The following is a 25,877-nucleotide window of genomic DNA, read 5'->3' as shown; positions in this document are numbered from 1 at the left end:
AGCCTTTCTTCCTAAGAGCAACCCTTTGTTCCATTCACCAATCTTGTTGCCCTTCTCTGTACTCGTTCCAGCAGCTCTACATCCTTCTTGAAATGAGCCCTCCAGACCTGTATACAGTACTCAAGGTGTGGCCTGACCAATGCCTTATACAAGGGAATAATCACATCCCTATCCCTGCTAGAAAAATTCCTGTATATCATTGACAAGACACCATGAGCTACTCTTGCAGCTCATCTGCACTGCTCAGAGAACTTCATATCTGCCTGCACAATTACCCCCAGGTCCTTTTCATTCTCTACCACTGTCAGCGTAGTACTACAGAGTTGATACGTTGATCTGGGGTTACTGTTTCCCATATGTAGTACTTTACATTTGTCAATGTTAAACTTCATTTGCCACCTCTCAGCCCATCTGCTCAACCTTTCCAGATCCTGTTGCAGCAGCATAGCATCAGTAGTGTCCTTAACAATCCTGCCAACCTTTGTATCGTCTGCAAACTTGGACATTAAGCTTGATATACCATCATCAATATCATTTATAAATACAGAAAACAACAATGGATCCAACACTGAACCCTGAGGAACTCCACTAATAACATTAGTCCACGTTGAGCAGTGTCCATTGATTACCACTCTCTGTCTTCTGCCACTCAACCATCCCTTTATCCATAGCAGCAATTTGCCTCCAATGCCACACTGCTCCAATTTGTGCAGCAGCAGTCTTCCATGTGCAACAGTATCAAAAGCCTTTCTAAGATCCAAATATATAATATCAAAGTTATTCCCTGCATCCAGTTCTTTTGTGACTGCATCATAGTATCCAATCAAATTGGTCAGGCAAGACCTGCCCTTAACAAACCATGCTGTGTCTGAGCTATAACTGAATTCTTGTCTAGATGATCCTGCAGTGTTTCTTTAACCAGTGCCTCCATTAATTTTCCTGGAACCGAAGTTAAACTAACAGGTCTATAATTACTTGTGTCAGCCTTTGATCCTCCTTTGTGAATTGGGGTTACATTTGCACATCTCCAGTCTATGGGTACCTCCCCTGAGTCCAAAGAAGCTCTCATAATAATGGCTAGGGGTTTTGCTTACTTCCTTTGCTGCCTCCTTTAATATAACTGGATAGATCCCATCCACCCCGGGTGCCTTTTTTATGTTTATCCTCAACAATTTCTCCTCCACTTTCCTCTCAGTTATTACAAAATCATCTAGCTCACTGCCAATGTTTACTTCACCTACGACATTCCCCTTCCTGAATAACTCCTCATGCGTGAATGTAGATGCAAAATACTTGTTTAGATTGTTAGCCACCTGAGCAGGATCCTCAACTGTTGAACCATCAACATCCAGTGGACCCATCTGATTCATCCCTTTCCTTCTTGAGTTTAAATAGGTAAAGAACTCTTTTCTGTTTTTCTTTGCATCCTTTGCCAAGGATTTCTCATAATCTGCCTTTGCCTGCCTAATCTCCTTTGTGACTTGGTTACAGACCAACTTATATCTATCATAGGCTTCCATGTCACCCATTAATTTGTATGTATCCCATGCATTTTTCTTCTCTGCCATATGTCTCATTAGTTCATCTGACAACCATTTAGGCCTGAACCTTGAACAATATTTCTTGGTTGGAAATAGCTAGTATTGCACTACTTCAAATAAATAACGCTTCTCTTGTAGAGAAGACTACTGTTATTTTTTTTTAAGAGGATACCACCACCCAGACGATTGTTTCGAAGCTAGTGGGTGGGCAGGAAATAACTTCGCAACTGTGATGGCATGTTGCATTACCAGGATACCTGCCCGCCCACTGATGATGAAGCCCACTAGCTTCGAAACGATCGTCTGGGTGGTGTTATCCTCTGAAAATAAATAACAGTAGTCTTCTCTTCTCTAACTATGGTGTATCTACACTGATATTATATAGTTAATTATAACAGTTACTGTATATTTATTTTGCAAATTTATTTATTAAAGTGCTATAAGGTTAACAGTGAGTAACAGATTTAGCCTGGCAGTAGATGTGCCAATGTTTGTTACAAATGCAGTCATCAGGAAAAATAAACTTTATTTTTTCTTTTATTTATTTTTTAATTTTGTTTTTGGCACCAATATTTCTTCTTTTCTTAATGGATTGCAGTATTTATTGCAATAAATTTTTAGTTTTTAATAAAATAAGTTAAATATTTAAATTATTTTTTGCATGTTATTTAAAAAACAACAAAAATGATAATTCTGCTGAAAATAAAAACAAAGTTTCCAGTTATAAAATATAAACACAAAACTAACAGACACTTCCATTTTCCAGTTCACCTGTTCACTCTGAAATTTCAGAGTGTGAAATTTGAAACTTAGGTTTGTGCACATATCAATGTTTTGTCAACCAAATAGAGGAATAAACAGAAAATAAGTTAGTTCATTATTGTATACAATGAGTTATATTTCAGGTGCTTTAACAAAAGAAAATAGTAATAATTTGTAATTTATAACAAAAAAAAAAAGCAAAAAGCAACAACTTTTACGCTTCAGCTTAAAATATTTCATTTTTGTGTATTTGCCATATTGCGCATTGATTCCTCCAATCAGTGCACAACAATAAACATAATATACGCAGAAAAAAAAAAAAAACTTTGGTAGATTTCTGTTGGTGTGAATTTTATGAAATTTGGAATAGCTTGATAAAGCTTTCTGATATAATATAATATTTTATGGAAATCCATCCACTAGGAATCTAAACAATAGGCACTTTACATATATATGTCAATGCATCTAATGATAATCAAAACAAGAAACCATTTTACATCAATAATAATAATCATCAAGACAAAAAAAACACACACACATTTTGTGCAACACTTGAACATAAAACAAAGGGGAACTATTTTTCATAGCAGACATCAGCCAATATCCCAATTTTAAACTAGATGTGGATGGTGTGTAGTTTGAAATTGTTTACAAGATGCTGAAGAGCAAAACTAGCATGTTGGTGCAAAGGGAAAAAACAGTAAATAGTTGCATGGAAACCTGACAGGAATTTTGCAAATTAATTCCAAATAAACAAATTTTCACTTCCAAAATAAAAGCTTAACTATATATCAGGCAAGGTAGGGAAAAAATTCATTTGTAATCATTAATTAAAAATGAATTTTTAATGATTGTGTAGCAGATATTTTCAAAGGGCATCTGTCAGGTTTTGTTTTTCAAAGACAAGTAGGATATTTATATCAGTGAGCACTGTGTATTTATAACTCAGCTTAGCTGGGATTCAGGACGTCCCTACTGCTGATGTTAGTTGATTTTACATAAGAAACCAATTTAAATATTTCTTGCACGATTAAATCGAATAATATATATTATTTTCTAATACGTCTATCATTGCAGATAAAATTAAAATTTGCTTAATACCAAAAAAAAAAAAAAATATATATATATATATATATATGATTCCTTATTTCTTGCCAGATGCAATTTATATTTTAGACATGAATGAATTTCTTAGTTGTTTTTATTTCAATCTGGCATCTGAAAACAATATGATGGCCATTCAGATTTTTAGTGCTGAAATTAGAAATTTATGTTGGAGGGAGTGGTAGGAGATCCTTGTGGGCATTTTTATTTCAGTCTGACATGAAACAAATTCCGAATTGGTGGCTCTATTAGTTCTAGTTAGAACTGTATGGAGCTTTATGAAATATTTGAAAAAAAAAAAAAAAAAATCCAAGTGAAGTTTACAATGGAATTTAATCCTCCATGACAATATAATGGATTCACAACTTCATCCCTTGTTTGAAGGGCTCTGGGTAACTCTTGGATGAAATTCTTAATGACTTCTTCAATCAGGCTGTAGCTAGCCATTTTCAGTGGGTAGATTATGCTTTTTTTTCTGAAAGTTATTCTGGGTTATTTCAGCCCTAAGCATGCAAATAGTAATGCACACAGTAGAGATCACATATAGGGCCATATGAATTTAATGTTGCAGGAGTCTTGCTTATAATTTGAGCACCACTAATTTGAACTTAAAATGCTGTATGCAGATTTGTTAATGAATATATAGAAGCAATGATTATATAGAATACATTATATAAATATAGCATTGCTGAGTGTTGCAACAAAAAGTTATTGTTTAAAAACTTAACTTGATTTTGGAATGAAAGTTAAAATTTTTTGAATTTCAGTAAATGATACTTACTTTTGAATTTCAGTAAATGATACTTGGTAACTCAGGGATAATAGCTGAAAATAAACCTTTTTGGGGTTTTGCTCACCTTGGTTTCATTAACATTGCAGAAATGAATAGCAATATATATCTAGCCCAAAAAACAATGAGAGTGGCACAGTCATGAATACATCAGTTGCATAGATTGAATGCAAAGTATTTAAAGTGTAGGCAAGAGATAGTATAGAAGAGAGAGAGAAACTGTATAGTGATTGGGTAGTTTTAAAGAGAAGTTGGTCTTGCTGTGGTCATGACAAGAAATGTGGTGTAAAATAAATTGGTAGTTGTGAATTTTATTTTATTGTGCATTTTATTCTGTGTGCAATTTGACATAGTGACATAATTTTTGGCGGTAGGGTGCCACTGGTGGTTTCCCACAACTGCGCACTCTTGTGAAGTAATGGAACTCTGTGAATGCCAGAAGTGTGTGTGTAGTATGTTGTTTATGTATAGTATTGTATTGTGTTATTCTTCTGACTACTTGGTTGCAGGGCCCCTAATGGGACTTTCATTGCCTGCCATTGCCACAGGATGGTGAGCCATGAAGCCCATCGTTCTCTGGTTAGTCTTCATTGCAACTGGACAATGTTGTGATATTTTTTTGTTTCCTAAAGAAAGTATGAAAACATAAATTCCTGAACACTAATGCATTTTAATACTCTCTTTTAGATGAAATGAAAATGGAAATTTGCTCTGAAAGGTTTGATAGATTGTTTGGTTAAGAAATTGAAAGCTGAAACCTTTGGCAAAGCAGTCTGAAACTTTCATATTACATAATTAAACTAATTTTTGTGATGTTTAAATTTTTATTCAAATGCTGAAATCTGCATTCTGTAATTATGTTTGCTTATGTTCTGTTATAAAAGAATAATCAAAATTGCAAATTTCTTTTTTTTTTTCTTCTTTTTTTTTTTCTTCTTTTTTTTTTTTTCTTTTTTTTATTTGATCTCAGTTTGTTAGTTAAAGTTATCATCTTGGCAGAGAAGTTAATTCATTCAGGTGTATTTTAGAAGAGAAAAATTAAAATTTATCTGCTCTAGTAATGCTTTGTATGTTATTCAACAGTACTAGTGTAAACAAGCATCCGTAGCCAAGTGGTCAGGAGCAGGAGTGCAGTGGCACACACTCTTTGAGTAGACCGGGGTTCAAGCCACTGACTGCTAAATATGGTCGATCTGCCAACCCGCACTGTACCAGCGTGGCAAATTATGGTCCATTTCTCTCAACATGAATTGTTAAGGCTTCCATCCTGTAGTGGGTTGATAATGGCTGCAGTTTCCCTTTTTTTTTATTTACTAATATTATTATCAACGTAGAACATATTGAGTAGCACAGCTCTGATTCATACTATTTATTTACTAGTGTAAGATCGGGCACATACTCATAAAAAATACAAGTGTACTGTGATCAAAGCAACTGATCTACCAAGATACACCAATAATGAAATTTGAATGATTATATTATAAATTTTATTATTTCAGTTGGAAGAAACCCAAAGATAGAAATAAAAATGAATATTTCTGCTTATTAGAGTATTAATTAGAGTAAATTCTTTTAGATCTGGATGACAAGGTAGCAGCTGAAGGACTAGACAAAATTCTGTTGAGTGAGGAATCCTCAGTACAACCAGAAATTCACTCATTTAAGAAGTTTGTTTCTGTTAGAACTGTCCAAACAGCTGATGGGGTAAATACATTTTAGGAGTTTATGTTTTTCTTAATTTTGTTAATTATGTGACAAGTAATATATATATTTTTTTCATATTGTCTAGAATCTATATTATAAAAATTATATTTACTTAGCAAGTTTTACAGATTTACTTAACAAGTACAGGTCAATACTGAAAAAAAGTCACGAGTTAGGGTTAAATTTGAAAGTGTCTGCAATTCTGCCCAGACACGATAACAGGAAGCATATGATAAGAGCCTTGTCAATCAATTCGGCCCTGGAGAGATTGTGCAAGGCTCACGGGATAGAATTTTTTTCAGCGTGCTCTGTGCTTGCTAACAGGAGACACTGCTTCTACAGGAAAGGGATACACTTAAATAGAAAGGGTGCAAGAATATTTGTTGTTGCTATCAAGGCAGTGTTAGATGGGTCAGAAAATTGCTAGATTGGGGGATTTACGGACTAAAAGATTAAAGGTAGTTGCAGGAAGAGGCAAAAGTGATTCTTGCACTGCTTCTATTGTAATGAGCAGCGGCCTAGAGAACAAGTTGCTGGGGACTTTGAGCTGCTGGGAGTCATCATGGAACAAGTAAATACAGGGTAACTAATAGTAAGAACAAGTGCATGTATGCTTTCACGTACACTAATGCTAGAAGTACAGTAAATAAAATTGACGAATTTGAAGTGCTGATCAAGATATCAAAGGCAGATATTGTTGGGATATCAGAGACATGGTATCACTAACACAGATATAAGCAGTACAGAATTAGAATTTGGTGAATACAATGTGTACAGAAAGGGTAGGAAGGGGAGAGGGGTTATGCTGTTAGTTAAGAAACACAAAATCTAAGGAAGTACATCCAGTTGACACGAGTGGAAGTGCAATGTTAAGTCTGTTTGGTGTGACATAAAATGAGAGTAGGAGTATGTTATAGGCCCAATGACTCTGATGAGTACAATGAACAGTTGTGCAGAGAAATAGAATGGGCCAGTGAATCAGAATGTCTTGTAATGGGGGATTTTAACTTTCCAGATATTGACTGGAACTTGTGGATTGGTCACTCTCACGCTAGCAAGACTTTTGTGGATTTATTGGAGGATTGTTTTTTACAGCAACATGTTGCTGTAAAAAACAACCAGAGAGAGTAATTTGTCTGTTAGTTTCATACCAACTAAGAAATACTGTTCAAGGTTCAGGCCTAAATGGATGTCGGATGAATTAATGAGGCTCGTGGCATGGGATGTGTATAAATTATCAGGGGACACAGAAGCCTATGGCAGATATAAGCTAGTCTGTAATCAAGTCACAAAGGAAGTTAGGCAGGTGAAGGCAGATTATGAGAAATCTTTGGCAAAGGACGCAAAGAAAAACAGCAAAGAGGTCTTTAATTATGTAAACTCTAGAAGGAAGGGGATGAATCAGATTGGTCCACTTAACATAGATGGTTTGACTATTGATAATCCTGCTAAAGTAACTGATAAACAGAATGAATATTTTACATCTAAATTCACACATGAGTTATTCAAGGATGGGAATGCCAAAAGTTTATCAAACTCTAACTGGGAGCTAAGTGATTCTATAATAACTGAGAGCAAAGTGGAGGAGAAATTGTTGAAGTTAAACATAAAAAAGGCACCTGGGGCAGATGGAATCTATCTAGTTATAATGAAGGAGGCAGCAAGGGAAGTAAGCAAACCCTTAGCCATAATTATGAGAGTATCCTTAGAGTCAGGGGAGGTCCCTGTGGACTGGAGATGTGCAAATGTATTTCCAATTCACAAAGGTGGTTCATAGGGTGACACAAATAATTATTGACCTGTTAGTTTAACTGCTGTTCTTGGGAAAATAATGGAGTCACTGGCTAAGGAGGTGATACAGGATCACTTAGACAAGACAGCAGTTCAGACACAGCATGGGTTTGTAAAGGGGAAGTCTTTTGTCTGACCAATTTGATTGGATACTATGATGTGGTCACAAAGGAACTGGATGCAAAAAATAATTTTGATATCATATACTTGGATTTCAAGAAAGCTTTTGATACTGTTGCACATGGAAGACTGCTGTACAAATTGAAGCGGTATGGCATTTAGGGCAAGTTACTGCAGTGGATAAAGAGATGGTTGAGTGGGAGACGGCAGAGAGTGGTAATAAATGGACACTGCTCTATGTGGACTAAAGTTATTAGTGGAGTTCCCCAGAGTTCGGTGCTGGGCCCATTGATGTTAGTATATTTATTAATGATATCAATGAAAGTATATCAGGCTTAATGTCCAAGTTTGCAGATGATTCAAAGGCTGGCAGAGTTGTTAATGACAGTAAAGACAGTATGCTACTGCAACAGGATCTAGATAAGTTAGGCAGATGGGCTGAGAAGTGGCAACTGAAGTTTAATGTTGACAAATTCAAAGTACTCCATATGCGTAGCAGTAACCCAAGAGAAATGTACCAGCTGTGTGGTACGGCACTCGGGAGGTGGAGAATGAAAAAGACCTGGGGGTAATTGTGCAGTCAGATATGAAGTTCTCTGAGCAGTGCAGGCGGGCTGCCAGAGCAGGTCATGGAGTTTTGTCAATGATATATAGGAATTTTGTTAGCAGAGACAAGGAGGTGATTATCCCTTTGTATAAGGCAAATGGTCAGGCCACACCTTGAGTACTGTATACAGGTCTGGAGGCCTCATTTTAGGAAGGATGTAGAGTTGCTAGAACGAGTAGAGAGAAGGACAACAAGATTGGTGAGAGGAACAAAGGGGGTGCGCTTAAGAAGAGAGGCTTAAGTTCTGCAAGTTGCAGCATCTGAAGACTAGGCACCTGCGAGGTATTCTGATCGAGGTGTATAAAGCCTTGAATAGTTTGAGCAGGCTCAGTGCTGATGGGATACTTCTGCTTGCTCAGATTAAGAACTTGAGGGGGGCATAGATTCAAATTGAGGAAAGACAGTTTTAGAATAGATGCGTGGAAGTTTGCCTTTATCCCGCAGGTAGTCGATTGCTGGAACAGACTTCCATCTGTTGTTGTGGAAGTTGATAGCTTAAATAAATTTAAGGCTGAACTAGACAAACATTTGGAGTGACCCTTTGGGTGAAATGGGAAGGTTTTTTTTTTTGTTTTTTTTTCGGGCTGATGCTGTATAAGCTTGCTTTTTTGCATCATATGCCTCAACTAATGCTAATATCTTGTGATAAATATGCACTATTTATCATTGAAATAGAACCTAGTATGGAGATATCCTGCAGTGTTTAGAATAAACACCCCTCCCATAATTGCTATGACACTATATGTAGGCACCATAACATGTATACTTGCATATACACCAATGCTAGGAGTATAGTAAATAAATTTGATGAATTTTAGGTGCTGGTGAAGACATCAAAGGATGATGTTGGGATATCAGAAACATGGTTCACACAGAGATAAGGAATGCAGAATTCAAATTTGGGGAGTATAATGTGCACAGAAACGATAGGCAGGATAGAAGGGGAAGGGAGGGGGTGATGGTGTTAGTTAACAAACACACAAAATCTGAGGAGCTGTTGTTGACATGGATGGACAGTGCAGTGTTGAGTCAGTTTGGTGTGACATAAGCATTTGGAAAACCAAGTTGAAAGTAGGAGTGTGTTATGGGCCTAATAACTCTGATGAGTGCTATGAACAACTGTACAGAGAAATAGAGTGGGCCAGTAAATCAGATTGTCTTTTAATGGGGGATTTTAGCTTCCCAGATATAGACTGGAACTTGTGGGTTGGCACTCTCACACTATCAAGACTTTTGTGGATTTATTGGAAGACTAGGCACCTACGAGGTGATCTTATTGAGGTGTATAAGGTCTTGAATATTTTGAGCAAGCTCAATGCTGATCGGATTCTTCCTCTTGCTCAGATTACTCACCTGAGGGCACATAAATTCAAATTGAGCAAAGTCAATTGTAGAATATATGTGCAGAAATTTGCCTTTAGCCAGTGGTTGGTTGGCAGTTGGAACAAAATTCCATCTGCTGTAGTGGAGGTCAACAACTTAATTAAGTTCAAGGCAGAACTAGACAAAAAATATGGAGTGCATGGATGGGTGAAATGGGAAGGTGTTTTTTTTTTTTTTTTTTTGGTTATGCTACATAAGCTTGTTTTCTTGCATCGTATACCTCTACTAATGCTAATGAAGTATGGTTTACCATGCCAACTTCAAAATCATTCCAACATTTTACATTCTATCCTGAAATGCAAAGTTGATTTTGAAATTTTATACAAGTATGTGTGAATGGACCACTATCCAGTGCGTGGGGCCTAGCTTCACTCCTTTTTAAAACATACTTTTTACACTATAAATAGATCGAAAAATTCAATCAGCTTCTCCCATATAATAACAAAGATCACACCTAAGAATTGATTTTTCTGTTTGCTGTTTAATAACCGCAAATAGTTGTTTGTTGTTGTTATTGTTTGGTTTTTAGGAGCATTAGCAACTAAGGCCATATTGCTCCGGGATATGTGTTGGTCATTTCCTGACCTTTCCGCATCCTCCATATTTGGTGGTCACGGGCTCGAACTCAGGTCTAATCAAGAAGTGTGTGCTACGCACTGCTGCTCCTGCCAATCTGGCTACAGAGGTGCCACCGCAAATAGTAAACTCAGAAAATTCATGCAAATAAGTTGACATTTTTGTTTTCAAGTTTTCTTGCTTGTAAACTAAATCTTGTAAATAGCATGAATCACACTTGCCTATTAACGACTGCATGAGAGGGAGCGAGAGTGAAGAGATTTTAAAAAGCCTAACATTAATACAACTGAAAAATAAATGCTTTCCTAAAGAACCATTATTTCCCCATATCTTTTAATAATTTGTCGTCCACCCCTCACTAGTCACATTGATTTGTTAGAAAATTTTGGCATGCCTGGTTAAGAAGAATAGTTAAATTTTTTTTTACTTCATTATGAAAGGCTTTTTTCTGCAAAGCACATTCATTATCATTTTCTCACATTGAGTGCTTACATGCAGTGATGTAATAAAACATACAGCACTTGAATTGCAGGAACCCTCTATTTCTTAGCAATTTCATTCTTTGTTTTCACTTGTTTTTGTCCATGCCATATATCACTCTGAGTTTTTGAATAGTTGTTAGTTCTAATTAAAAAATAAATTTAGTTCATTATACAGGGTATCCATAAAGTCCTGTTCCTAATTGAAAATTTAATTATACCACAACCAAAAGACATAAAGCAGTGTGGTCTTATGCAAATTATTACGAAACCGCAAAAGTTTTTTTTACAAAGTATTATAAAACTCAAAAAAGTTTTTTTTTTCTTTTTCTTTTTACGGGGTGTGATGCATAAAAATTGCAATGCCACAAGAGAAGGCTGAATGTGTCATGGTTTGCAGAGTCAAAATCTGTAATTATCGTGCAACAAAATTATTTCCGTCAATACAGAAAGAATCTTCCCTCCAAATCAAGTATCAAGAGGTAGGTTTAGAATTTTCAAGCAACAGGAAGTGTTATTGACCTACCTTGAAGTGGTTGTCCATGCATGTTTCAAGAAACCATTGAAAATGTTCAAGCAGCATTCCAGTGCAGTCTTCAAAAGTTGATTCATGTGATTAATCATGCATAAGCGATTGTTTTTATGCATACAAAGTGTAAATTGTAGAAGCTTTGCAGCAAAATGACATTCAAAATGCATTCGCTTGTTCCATGCTGGCTTCAATTGATGAAAACAACAAATACCCAAAGAAGGTGCTTTTCTCTGATGAAGCCACTTTCCACATATCTGGATATGTGAATTGCCACAACATTTGGATGTGGGTTCCCAAAAGCCTACATGATATGCATGATAGCCCCAAGTTAAACATTTGGTATAGGCTCATGTACGATAGTGTGATAAGGTCCATTTTTCTTCTGTGAGATGAGCATTAGAGGAAATATTTATGTCGATATTATACAGCAGTTTGTGATCCCTTAGCTGGAAGAGTTGTAGCCTTTCATCATTTTTCAAAAGGTTGGTGTGCCTCTGCACTGCACTGACAAACCGAATGTTTGTCATTTTCTGGATGGGCTATGATGGAACAGTTGCCTGACCCCACTGATATGACACCCTTAGATATCTTCCTCTGGGGGTACCTCAAGGATTTTGTGTACTGAACACTTGTTACTAACATTGAAACTCTTTGTGCAAGGATAACTGTGAGTTTTGATGTGCTGGCCTGTACATGGTGAGAAGTGGAATTTTACCTTGATGTTCTAAGGGCCACTAAGGATGCGCACATTGAGGTGTGTATTGAAGGACACAAACTTTTGGAGTTTAATAATAATTTGCATAAGACCACATTGCTCTATCTTTTAGTTGTGACATAATTAAGAGCCTGAGTGCCAAGCGACCTTTCAGCGAATTATCTAGTGTGCCAATTATTATAAAATGCTTTACTTTTTGTGTGAGTTTGTGCAATTTCCTTAAACTCTTTTTGTATATATTAATAGCATTTAATGGAGTAAAAACTTACTAATACAGAAAGGAAAGTCACCTTTCTTTATATTAATCAATTACTAACCTTTCTTTTTTCTTCTTGGTCACTAGGTGGCACTGCTCCTGCCTCCATGTGGCGGGGCTGGAAACCTGGGAGGAAAAGCCCTCACTCCCAGGGCAAAAAGGAGCAAACACCATGGATTTTGAACACAAAATCCTCCAACATGACCCAATTATCTCAAGAATGTGAGGAAATTAATACCAACATGGCAAAAAGACAAAAAACTGATATATATGAGATACCCACACCAAAGTATCTCATCATTCATTCTACAGGCGGTCAGTCCACAGGAAAATTATCCTCTTTCCAGACATACTGCAAGAAATGAAAAACTAAGACGTCATTCACGTTAAAAGAATCAGAAAAGAAGGAATAATCATAACTTTCAGTACTCCAAATCCACCACAGCACGCGAAAGCAGGATACTTTCTTTGTCAAATACAACCATATATACCAAATTCTATCCGATGTTTTTAATGTCAAAAATACGTTCACATTCACAAACAACATGCAGAGGAATAGCAATATGTGCCAAATGTGGCCGAGAACACACCAATCAACATTGCACAACTGAACATCCTAAATGCTCAAACTGGTGGAAATCACACTGCCTACTCTCGGGAATGCGAAAGATGGAAACAGGAAAGGAATGTACAAAAATACAAAGCAGAGCACAAAGTTACATACCAGGAAGCCAGAAAGACATTACAACCAGCTAACATAAGGAAACCTACCTATGCACAAATAACATAAGTAATGCAAATTACCCAAAAACAACAAACAACAGGATCACAAACTGAAGTCACAGTCACACCAAATGAATCGCTGTCGGACTGGGCACACAAATGGCTGATGTCTGCAAAACAGCAGAAACGAGAACAGGCTGCAAACACTGCAATCTCAGTTGCACCAACAGTAATTTCACCACCACAGGGGAAAACCAAAGAAGGCTCCTCCATAACAGTACACCATGCTGCTGAACAAATGGACACAGCAGGAAAAACACAAGAAGAAAATCCCATTCTAGAAATATTTGCCGAGGAAGATATGGAAAATCACTGGAAAATCATATTTCCCAAAAGAATACAAACCATGGACAGGAAAATATAAAACAGTAAAGAGAAAACAACCAGAAAACTCATCTAAAACCAAACAATGAATAATATTTTTATTCAATGGAATTGTCGAGGTTTCCTTAAGAATGTTGACGATGTCCAGAATTTAATTTCTCAGTATCACCTGATATGTTTCTATTTGCAAGAAACATAGCTAAAACCTTGATAATGCAATTGTACTCAAATACTACACTATACATAGACGAGATCGAATAAATAATTCTGTAGCCCACGGAGGAGTAACAGTCCTCATCAATTCTCACATACCAGTTCAAACAGTCCACCTACAAACCACTCTTGAGGCAGTAGCAGTACATATAGCAGCAAGTAATTTAATAACAATAGTATCAATATATTTACATTTAACCAAGAAATAATTTATGAAGATTTAGAACTGGTAGATCAACTATCCCCCCCTTACTGTATAATGGAGGATCTAAATGGACATCACCCCTTATGGGGGAAATACTGATCTAAATAAAAGGGGACTTGAAATAGAAAAATTAATAATGCCAAGAATCTAACCCTCATGAATAGTGGAAAGCACATGTATGTTCATCTTCCAACAGGAACCAGCTCAGCGATAGATCTTACTTTATGCTCCCCAGCATTACATCCTATTTTAGAGTGGACAATTCACGAAGATCCATTACACAGTGACCACTATCCCATTATAGTCACTGTAACAATAAACACTCCATGTCAATCCAGACGAAAACCCAAATGGAAGCTTGACAAAGCAGATTGGAAAAAATGCAAAAATCTAGCAGTAATCAAACAACAGAAAGTTAAACAATTAACCGTTGACTAGGCAGTACAATATGTAACCGACCAAATTAACCAACCAGCAGAACAATCAATACCAAAAACGTCCACCAAACTTCCTCTATTCCCAAAGTCTTGATGGAATGAGGAATATATTCAAGCGAAACGAGACAGAAACAGGGCATGGAATATTTTTTGCAAAAATCTTACCACAGACAAATTAATATATTTTAAAAAAATGAGAGCAAGATCAAGATATGTCAGACAAGCATGCAAGAAAGTCTCCTGGATATGCTTTGCCTTAACCATAAACAGAACTACAAATACTAAAACGGTTTGGGATAAAAATAAGAAAAATGAGCAATAGATACCAAAATTTAGTACATCCAATTATCAATTGTCAAGGGCAAAATATAGCTGATCCCAGAGTTATAGCAAATGCTTTAGGTGAAACCTTTGCCAAAATTTCTGCCACCGCATCCTATCTACTGAAGTTCCAGAAATATAAACATCATCAAGAAAAATACAATTTAAATTTCTTTACAAAATGTGTTGAACCATATAACCGTTCACTAACCACAGCGGAACTCCATAAGGCACTTTCACAAACAAAACAACGTGCAGAAGGTTCAGATGGCATCAATTATATAATGATAAAAAAACCTCAGTAAAGAATCATTATCTCTACTATGTCATATAAGAGAATTTATATGGAGCACAAGTTTCCTAACATGTGGCATCATGTGATTGTCCTCTCTTTCCCAAAACCTGGCAAAGATCCTACTAATCTGAACAGCTACCGTCCAGTAGTACAGTCTGTCCTCGTATAGCACGATAGTTGCGTTCCTAGCAACCCTCGTGAAATGCAAAATCGTGCAATATAAACAACAGGCCCTATGGGAAAAGTGGGGTTAGGTGCCGACCACCCAAGATTGAACACACATTTGGAACCAAAACATTACCAAACACAATAAATAATCGGGTAATTTTAATCGTTATAAAATACGTAAGTATTTTATAACGATTAAAATACGTAATAAAAATAATATTATATTATAATAAAGTATTTTTAGTATTTTTTAATACTAAAAAAGTATTTTTTACGGATAAAATATGTATTTTATTCGTAAAAAAATTATTATATTAAATAAAATAGTCGTAATAAAATACTTACATATTTTATAATCATCATCATCATCATCAGCCATTTTCAATCCACTGCAGGATGAAGGCCTCTCCAGCAACTTTCCAGTTCCTTCTGTTTTGAGCACTGGCCATCCATTTACTACTCAAAAACTCATGAATTTCATCTATCCATCTCCGCCTTTGTCTTCCAGGTTTTCTTCTAGCTCCTCTTGGGTACCATTCTGTTATTTTCTTAGTCCATCTGTCATCATGTCTTCGAGCTATGTGTCCTGTCCAAGACCATTTTAGTTCTTTAGTTTTGATAAGAATGTCCTTTACTTGAGTTTGCTGCCTAATCCATGTGTTTCTCTTCTTATCTAACAGTCTGATTCCCAATATAATTCGTTCCATTCTTCGCTGTGTAGTTCTTAGCTTCTCTTCCATTCTTTTGGTGAGTGCCCAAGTTTCACGTCCATAAGTCATGGTGGGGAGTATACATTGATTCATTATTTTACGTTTCAGACAAACTGGGATATTGCTCTTCAGTATGTGACTATATTTCCTGAATGCTATCCATCCAAAATTTATTCTTCTCTTGACTTCCAGCCATTTATCATTATTACAGCTAATAACTTGTCCCAGATAAGTATATGACTCCACCTTTTCAATTACTGCTCCTTCAATCATTATTTCCCTTTCCGTGGCATACTTGTTCATCATTACTTTTGTTTTAACCATATTCATCTTTAGTCCAAAATCCTTACTAACTGTGCATAACTGATTAAGATTTTCCTCTAATTCTTTGGGATCGTGGCTTATGACCACAATGTCATCTGCAAATCGTAAATGGTTTAGGTACTCTCCGTTCACATTGACTCCTTTCTGCGACCAGTCTAATCTTCTGAAAGCTTCCTCAAGGGCAGCAGTAAACAGCTTGGGAGATATTGTGTCTCCTTGTCGAACTCCTTTCTCGATTTTAAATTTGCTACTGTCTTTGTCTAGTCTAATAAAGGATGTAGCATTCTCATATATTTTCTTCAAAATCATAATATATGGAGTTTGTTTGTTTGTTTGTTATTTGGTTTTTAGGAGCATTAGCAACTAAGGCCATATTGCTCTGGGATATGCGGTGGTCATTCCCTGACCTTTCCGCTTCCTCCGTATTTGGTGGTGACGGGCTCGAACCCCGGTCTAATCAAGAAGCGTGTGCTACGCACTACTGCTCCTTCCCACCTGGCTACGGAGGCGCCTAATATATGGAGTATCTATGCCTTGTCTTTCCAGTGCCCGAAACATTGCCTTATGCTGTATGGAGTCAAACGCCTTTTCATAATCCACAAATGCCAGGCATAATGGTGTTTTATATTCATTTGCTTTCTCCATTAGCTGTGATATTACTTGAAGGTGATCCATAGTTGAGAATCCTGTCCTAAAGCCAGCTTGCTCTTTCGGTTGATTCTCATCAAGTATTCTTTCTAATCTGTTAGTAATGACCCTTGTGAACAACTTGTAGATATGGGATAACAAGCTAATTGGTCTATAATTTCCAATTTCTGATTTATCTCCTTTCTTATGCAGCAAAACTATGATTGCATTATTCCACTGCTTAGGCATCACACCTTTTCTAATGCACTTTGTGAAGAGCCTTGCCAGTTTTTGTGTTATGTCTCTTCCTCCCAATTTTAACAACTCTACAGTAACTTCATCTTCCCCCGGGGCTTTCCGATTCTTCATTTTCTTCAATGCATGTTCTACCTCATCAGGAAGAATATTGGGTATGTCATATGTGTTGCTACTTTGCAATCCATCTTCCCCACTGCTGGTATGCAGAGAAAATAAAAACAACTTTAATAGCGGGAACAACTCAAAGTGTAATTAAAATCCATTAGATTAAGACACATTAAGATTTTATAATACGTAAGTATAAATTATAATACGTAAGTCGTAATAAAATATTGCTAATGCTTTTGCTTCTATCGTAAGCAGACTTGCTTTTTGTTTGATTTTCTATCCAAAGAGATGACAGCCGTTCCATCTCTTCCAATTCTTTGTGTCTTAATCTAATGGATTTTAATTACACTTTGAGTTGTTCCCGCTATGAAAGTTGTTTTTATTTTCTCTGCATTCTTTGTAATTTTCCGCGTTGCCTCATTTAGGTCTGTAGCACGTGCAATATCACATGGTCTTTCATTTCGCTCAAAGCGTTTCACAATTTCATATTTTTTCTCTATCGACAGAAGCGGACTGGCCATAAGCCTTACGGGGGAAACCACGGTGGGCCGGAGGCCGGTGTGATTTTGGCCATAAACCGTAGTATGAGGCCACTACAAATTTTCCCGAGTAAGAATTTTTGACCCAGTCCGCCTCTGTTTATCGATATTGCTTCTTTTTTTTTCCTCTCTGAATCTGCAGTGTCTTAGCCAGGACGCTTCCTTTTCACACCTTTTAAGTATTTTACTAATTTTTAGGGAATAAAGCACAATTACAAACGAGGTGGCACGCTTGATACACAGAAACAAAGCTGCGCGCGTGTAGCAACTGAATAAACAACACCGTAAAGGCCGAGATACACTATTAACACCTCACATTTTACTAAAGCACATTTCAGGGGGTTACTACCATAAAACAATAAAAACAATTTCCAGTTGCGTTTCTGCTAGTGGAATCTGTTATAAACTGGTAGTAAACTCCATCTAATTGCATTTGCGATTATATCGATAGCTGGAATTGTGTTGGTTTTTACGTTATTATGGTGAAATGTGTTTCCCCTTCACTGATATAAAACACATAAATACATTTTCAGAATCTTCTTCGTTCCTATCGTGTTGCATTCAGTTGGGGTGATTCCGCATTCGACTGCCATTTCTTGTAAACACAAAGGCGAATCGTGTATAAGCGAATTCGGTTCGTGTTATATAAGATAACGTTCCTCTATTTATAAATCGTATATGATCGAATTCGTGTAATGCAAACACGTGTTATACGAGGACCGACTGTACTCACTAGCTGCTTATGAAAATTAATGGAAAAGATTATAAATGCAAGACTCATGTGGTACCTAGAAAACAATAATCTTTTGTGCCCAGTACATTGTGGCTTCAGGAAACATATATCAACCTTGGATCTCCTAATTAAAATAGAAAGCAACATATGAAATGCTTTCATTAGAAAAGAACATTTAGTCATGATATGGTTTGATATCAAAAGACGTATGATACAGCTTGGCGCTATGGCATTCTCCAGGACATAACTTAAATCTAAGAGGACATCTCCTATTTTCTTTCAGAACTTTTTACAGCACCAGACTTTCCAAGTACAAATACAAACTACACTCTCAAAAGTTTTCCTACAAGGAGTACGACAGGGATCAGTCCTCAGTGCCACCCTGTTTGCAATAAAAATAAACACGATAACCCAACAGATACCATCTACCATAAATACAGCTCTTTATGTAGATGATTTCAGTATCTCTTTCCAATCCAGGGTCCCTGATGTTGTCACAGACATTCTCTCAGATATGCCAGACAAGCTGTACTTGCTACCTGGGAGTCTAAAACGCTGATGGAACTGATATTCGGGTGACACTCAAGTCAAGTGGACCCAATTTCGGCAAAGTCCGGACAGTCTGTGACAGCCAAATCCTCTGCTTCCACCTTCACGATGGTGGGACTGTTAGTAATCCTGGGTATAACCTCCATGCTAAAGTACATGGTGGGTGACCACCCAGGTGTGAACCAACGTAAGCAGGGGTCGAGGTGTGGCACCCACACCACATGGAGGAACGCCGCCCCTCTGTGTTATCAGGCAGTACTAGGTGGTAGATGACTCTCATCAACCGGTGCAATACCACCACTTTGCTTATTGGAGGCTTGAAGTGGTGGAACCCATGTTTAGTCTCTAGAGCTAAGTTCCGGTCAACCCTTCCCTATCTCTTCCATCATGCAGTATGATTGATGACTTTTGAGGTTATGATGAACATTGTGGCAAGATCCGATATTCCTTACATTTCGAGGGTACAGCTCTAAAACGGTGTTCGCAGGCCGGCCGCTAATTAGTACACTGGACCGAACCTATTGGTAACTCTCTAGGAGGCTTCCGGATCAGTTAGTGTATAAGCTTGTTACCTCTACTCTGCCAGATAGTGACTGGAGGGAGTCCGAGTAGTATGTATGCGGGAACTATTGTCGAGGCCAGGTTTGTCAAGGATCTGGGTATATTCTTACCATGTGTACGCCATATCCAAAAATTTCATTACTTCATACAGCATGTCCCACCCACTTTTTCTTACTATTGAATACACCATGAATTGTCAAACTAATAGAGCAAGCTTATCTGTGAAAAGATCTAAACCTCCCAAGCACTTCCTAATTCATTTCACAAATATACGTGGTCTCAATTCTAATCTCAACGATGTCCATTTCCACTTTCAGTCTGCCAAACCCCATGTACTTTTTCTGACAGAATCTCAGTTATCGGTTGATTCAACTACTGCTCATCTCAGTTGGCCTCAAAGGTGATACTTGTGCATATGTCCATTCTGATATTCCCTGCCAGAGACTTGGCAATTTGGAATCTCCTCTCTTTGATCTTCTCTGGATTAAAATCTCTCTACCTCATTGTGTCAAATTCATCTGTTGTCTCTACCATTCTCCCAATTCCACTAATCACTTGGAGCTCTTTGACTTCCTCTCTTTGCAACTTGACTTTCTTCAGTCCAACTTTCCTAACAGTGAGGTAATTTTCCTTGGTGATTTTAATGCTCACAACTCCAGCTGGCTTCCATTTTCTAGACACACCAACCCAGCTGGTCGAGATGCTGAGGCTTTTGCATTTACTAATGACCTTGCATAGATTGTTCATTTACCTACAAGAATACCGGACAATCCTAATCATACAGCCAATACGCTTGATCTTTTTCTCACAAACAATCCTTCTAAGTACACGGTCGAAGTGAGAGGTCCTTTAGGCACTTCAGATCACAACTTGGTGATTGTCTCTTCTCCAATGGAACCTTTATCTCATGGCTATTCCCAACCTTGTGTTGTTTGGCATTACAAGAATGCAAAATGGGATGACCTGCGAGACTTCTTTTCTTCTTTTCCTTGGTCGGATTACTGTTTCAAAACTTCTGATGTCAACATTTGCTCAGATCGTGTCAGTGAAATTATTCTTGCAGGAATGGAAACTAATGATATCAAGAGTAGGAGACCAGCAGAATTGCTTAACAAGTACAGGTCACTGTTGAAAAAAAGGCGTGAAATAGGGTTGAATTTGAAAGTGTCTGCAATTCTGCCCAGACATGATAGGAGGGAGTATATGATGAGAGCCTTGTCGATCAATTCGGCCCTGGAAAGATTGTGCAAGGCTCAAGGGGTAGAATTTTTTTCAGCCTGGACTGTACTTGTTAACAGGAGAGATTGCTTCTACAGGGATGGGATACACTTAAATAGAAAGGGTGCAAGAATATTTGCTGATGCTATCGAGGCAGTGTTAGGTGGGTCGGAAAACTGCTAGCTTGGGGGGAGACAAAGACGAATAGATTAACAGAAGCCACCGACAGAGGTGAAAGAGATTCTTGCACTGGAATGAGCAGAAGGCTGAAAAACAAGATGCAGGATATTTCAGAGACTGCTGGGAGTCATTGCGGTACAAGTAAATACATGGGTTGTGTTAGGGTAGCTAAGAATAGAAATTGGTGCATGTATACTTGCGTGTACACCAATCCTAGGAGTTTAGTAAATAAACTTGATGAATTTGAGGTATTGCTCAAAACATCAAAGGCAGATATTGTTGGGATATCAGAGACGTGGTGTCACCCGGATATAAGGAATGCAGAACTGGAATTTGGGGAGTACAACGTCTACAAAAAGGATAGACTGGATAGGAAGGGAGGAGGGGTTATGTCATTAGTTAAGAAATACATGAAATCCAAGGAAGTGAAGCCAGTGGATATCGCTGGACAGTGCAGTGTCGAGTCAGTTTGGTGTGACATAAGCATTGGGAGATCAAAATTGAGAGTAGGAGTGTGCTATAGGCCTAATGACTCTGATGAGTACAATAAGAAACTGTACAGGGAAATAGAGTTGGCCAGTAAATCAGAGAGTCTTATAATGGGAGATTTTAATTTCCTAGATATTGACTGGAATTTGGGGGATGGTCACTCACACACTAGCAAGGCTTTTGTGGATTTATTGGATGATTGTTTTCTACATCAGCATGTTCGGGAGGCAACTAGAGGGAGTAATACTCTTGATTTGATTATCAGTAGTGATTCTTCATGCATTAAGAATCTGCAGATAAATGAACCACTAGGTGGCAGTGATCACAGTGTGCTGAAGTGGGATTTACTCAAAGAGGTAACTACCATAAGGGGTAAAGGGAAGGGTTATTGCTTTCGTAAAGGCGACTACAATGGACTGCGACAGTATTTAAATTCTATACAGTGGGACCAACTGATGATGTTACCAACAGCAAATGCAAAATGGGAAGCATTCAAAGAACGTATCTTGGAAGCTACTAGGCTTTACATACCAACTAAGAAATATTGTTCAAGGTTTAGGCCTAAATGGATGTCAGATGAACTGATGAGGCATATGGCAGAGAAGAAACATGTATGGGATACATACAAATTAACACATGACACAGAAGCCTATGATAGATACAAGTTGTTCTGTAACCAAGTTACAAAGGAGGTTAGGCAGGCGAAGGCAGATTACGAGAAATCTTTGGCAAGGGATGCAAAGAAAAACAGCAAAGAGTTCTTTACTTATGTAAACTCTAGAAGGAAGGGGATGAATCAGATTGGTCCACTTGATATCGATGGGTCAACTGTTGATGATCCTGCTCAGGTAGCTAACAAACTAAATGAATATTTTGCATCGACATTCACTCATGAGGAGTTATTTAGTGAGGGGAAAGCCAGAGGTGTATTCAACTCTAGCAGTAAGCTAGAGAATCTTGTAATAACTGAGAGTAAAGTGGAGGAGAAATTGTTGAAGATAAACACAAGAAAGGCACCCGGGGTGGATGGGATCTATCCAGTTATATTAAAGGAGGCAGCAGAGGAAGTAAGCAAACCCTTAGCCATAATTATGAGAGCTTCCTTGGACTCAGGGAAGGTACCCACGGACTGGAGATGTGCAAATGTGACCCCAATTCACAAAGGAGGATCAAAGGCTGACACAAGTAATTATAGACCTGTGAGTTTAACTTCTGTTCCAGGAAAATTAATGGAGGCACTAGTTAAAGAAGTACTGCAGGATCATTTAGACAAGACTTCAGTTATAGCTCGGACACAGCATGGTTTTGTTAAGGGGAAGTCTTGCCTGACCAATTTGATTGGATACTATGATGCAGTCACAAAGGATCTGGATGCAGGGAATAACTTTGATATTATATACTTGGATCTTAGAAAGGCTTTTGATACTGTTGCACATGGAAGACTGCTGCACAAATTGGAGCAGTGTGACATTGGAGGCAAATTGCTGCTGTGGATAAAGGGGTGGCTGAGGGGGAGAAGACAGAGAGTGGTAATCAATGGACACTGCTCTTCGCGGACTAATGTTATTAGTGGAGTCCCACAGGGCTCAGTGTTGGGTCCATTATTGTTTTCTGTATTCATAAATGATATTGATGATGGAATAACAAGCTTAATGTCGAAGTTTGCAGACGATACAAAGGCAGGCAGGGTTGTCAAGGACACTACTGACACTATGCTGCTGCAACAGGATCTGGAAAGGTTGAGCAGATGGGCTGAGAGGTGGCAAATGAAGTTTAACATTGACAAATGTAAAGTACTACACATGGGAAACAGCAACCCCAGAGCAACATATCAACTCTGTGGTACTACACTGACAGTGGTAGAGAATGAAAGGGACCTGCGGGTGGTTGTGCAGGCAGATATGAAGTTCTCTGAGTAGTGCAGATGGGCTGCAAGAGTAGCTCATGGTGTATTGTCAATGATATATAGGAATTTTTCTAGCAGGGATAAGGAGGTGATTATTCCCTTGTATAAGGCAATGGTCAGGCGACACCTAGAGTACTGTATACAGGTCTGGAGGCCTCATTTCAAGAAGGATGTAGAGCTGCTGGAACGAGTACAGAGAAGGGCAACAAGATTAGTGAATGGAACAAAGGGGTGCTCTTACGAAGAAAGGCTTAAGTTTTGCAAATTACAGTGTCTGGAGACTAGGCACCAGCGAGGTGATCTGATAGAGGTGTATAAAGCCTTGAATGGTTTGAGCATGCTCAATGCTGATGGGATTCTTCCTCTCGCTTAGAATAATCACCTGAGAGGGCATAAATTCAAATTGAGGAAAGACAGATGTAGGATAGACGTGTGGAAATTTGCCTTTAGCCAGCGGGTGGTTGGTTGGTGGAACAGACTTCCATCCCTTGTCGTTGAAGTTGATAGCCTAAATAAGTTTAAGGCTCAACTGGACAGGTATTTTGAACGAACACAGGGGTGAAGTGGAAGTGTTTTTTTTTTTTTTTTTTGGCTGATTCTGCATAAGTTTGCTTTCTTGCATCAAATGCCTCTACTAATGCTAATGCTAAAACCTTTATCTCACATTCCACTTTAAAATCTCGTCCTTTATCTAAACCTTGGTTTTCCAATAAATGTGCTAAGGCTCTTCAAGAGAAGAATGTTGCATATCGTAATTGGCTTGTTTCTAATTCTAAAATTTCATTTTCTGCCAACACCAAAGCTCGCAACAATTGTAAAGCAGTTATTATTCACTTCAAACTAGAGTTTGAACAGGCTAAGAGTAGAAAACTTGCTTCTTGCCCTAATGGTAGCCGAGCATTCTAGTCTCTTGGCAAAGCTATTGGCCGCAACTTTTGCCCATCTCTGCTCCCACCTCTGTCCAAACCAGATGGTTCTGTTGTCACTTCAGCCAAGGATAAAGCTGACCTGCTAGCATCCCATTTTTCTTTCAACTCATGTATTAATGATCTTGATAAAACACCTCCCACCATTCCCAACACGCTGCATTCAATATCTCCTGTGGTCTTCCGTCAAAAGGATGTCAAGAGGATTTTGACGAATCTTGATGCTAAGAAAGCTCCAGGTCCCAATGGTATTTCTCCACTTGTTTTCAGATCCTCTGCTCCTGAACTTACTCCTATTCTTTGCCGCCTTTTTTCACTTTCTTATTCCAAAGGTGTTTTTCCTTCTGCTTGGAAATTTTCTCATATCCAGCCAGTTCCTAAAAAGGTGACAAATCCCTCCCATTCAATTATCGTCCCATTGCAATTACTTCTACTCTTTCTAAAGTAATGGAGAAATCAATTAACCGCCAACTCTTAAACTATCTAGAAACCTTCCGTCTGATCAACGATCACCAGTATGGATTCCGTCAGTGTCAATCCACTGGTGATATTCTGGCTTATGTTACCCATTTATGGACTAATTCAATGGAAAAGTTCGGTGAAACACAAGTAGTTGCTCTTGACATCTCAAAGGCTTTCAATTGTGTTTAGCTTAAAGGTTTTCTAAACAAGCTTCCATCTTATGGTTTACCAACTGTTTTTAGTAATTGGTTATCCAGTTTTCTCTCTGATCGCTCACTGAGGGTGATGGTAGATGGCTCTCTGTCTTCTAACTTCTCCACTAATGCCGGTGTTCCCCAAGGTTCAGTTCTTTCCCCCACTCTTTTCCTCTTGTATATTAATGACCTTCTTCCATTGACTGGAAATCCTATCCATAGTTTTGCCAATGATAGCACATTGCATTCCACTTTCCATTTTGAGAAACCTTGTCCTGCTCAATCAGCTTAAACTTCTCGAAAATCTTCTACCAATTCCTTAAATGCCGATCTTCAGGTAATTCTCCAGTGGGGCAAAGACAACTTAGTTGATTTCAACCCTTCTAAAACTCAGTCTTGTCTTATATCTCGCAAAAAGGATTCTTCTGCTCCTATGCTTATCTTTAGTGACACTCTGATTTCTAGCCAAAATGTTATATCTCTTTTGGGGATTACCCTGACTTCTAATCTCTCTTGGCACAAGCACATTACAAACATTGCTTCCTCTGCATCTAAAAAACTTGGTTTTCTCTTTCGCTCTCGGCGTTACTTTCCTTCCAAACAGCTGCTCACTCTGTATAAATGTAGAGGTTTTGGAGGCAACACCCTAGATGTTCCCACATCTAGGGTGGTGCCTCCAAAACCTCTCTCAGGCTTCTTGATTCCATTTACAAGAAGGCAGTTAGGTTAATTAATGATTCATATTTAACAAAGTCTCTCCACTCGCTGGCTCTTAGACGTACTGTTTCTGCTGCATGTCTCTTCTACAGATACTTCCATGGGCACTGTTCTTCTGAATTGGCTTCTGTAATTCCCGCTCTCTCTTTCAAAACAGTCCAAACACGTGCCGCCACCAGCCAATATCCATTTACTGTCCAACTTCAAACTCACAGAACCAACTTTTCATCTTCCTCGTTTATTCATTCAACTGCCGTTTTCTGGAACAAC

The 25,877-nt window shown here is 38.0% G+C and overlaps 1 protein-coding gene across 1 annotated transcript in view; it reads left to right on the top strand.

Moving 5' to 3' along the window:
- Positions 1 to 25,877, top strand: part of LOC150087027 (uncharacterized) — a 144,411-nt gene that overhangs the window by 78,470 nt on the left and 40,064 nt on the right. Inside the window, exon 5 of the mRNA XM_090371757.1 lies at positions 5,774 to 5,901. Coding sequence (XP_090227883.1) covers positions 5,774 to 5,901 — 128 coding nt within the window. The remainder of the gene's footprint in view (positions 1 to 5,773; positions 5,902 to 25,877) is intronic.

Source organism: Mastigoproctus giganteus, chromosome 4 (genome assembly GCF_048544385.1).
Source record: "Mastigoproctus giganteus isolate SK-2022 chromosome 4, ASM4854438v1, whole genome shotgun sequence".
NCBI classification, from domain to species: Eukaryota; Metazoa; Arthropoda; class Arachnida; order Uropygi; family Thelyphonidae; genus Mastigoproctus; species Mastigoproctus giganteus.
The sequence above is the reverse complement of the archived record's forward strand: the minus strand, read 5'-3'. Positions and strand labels throughout refer to the sequence as shown.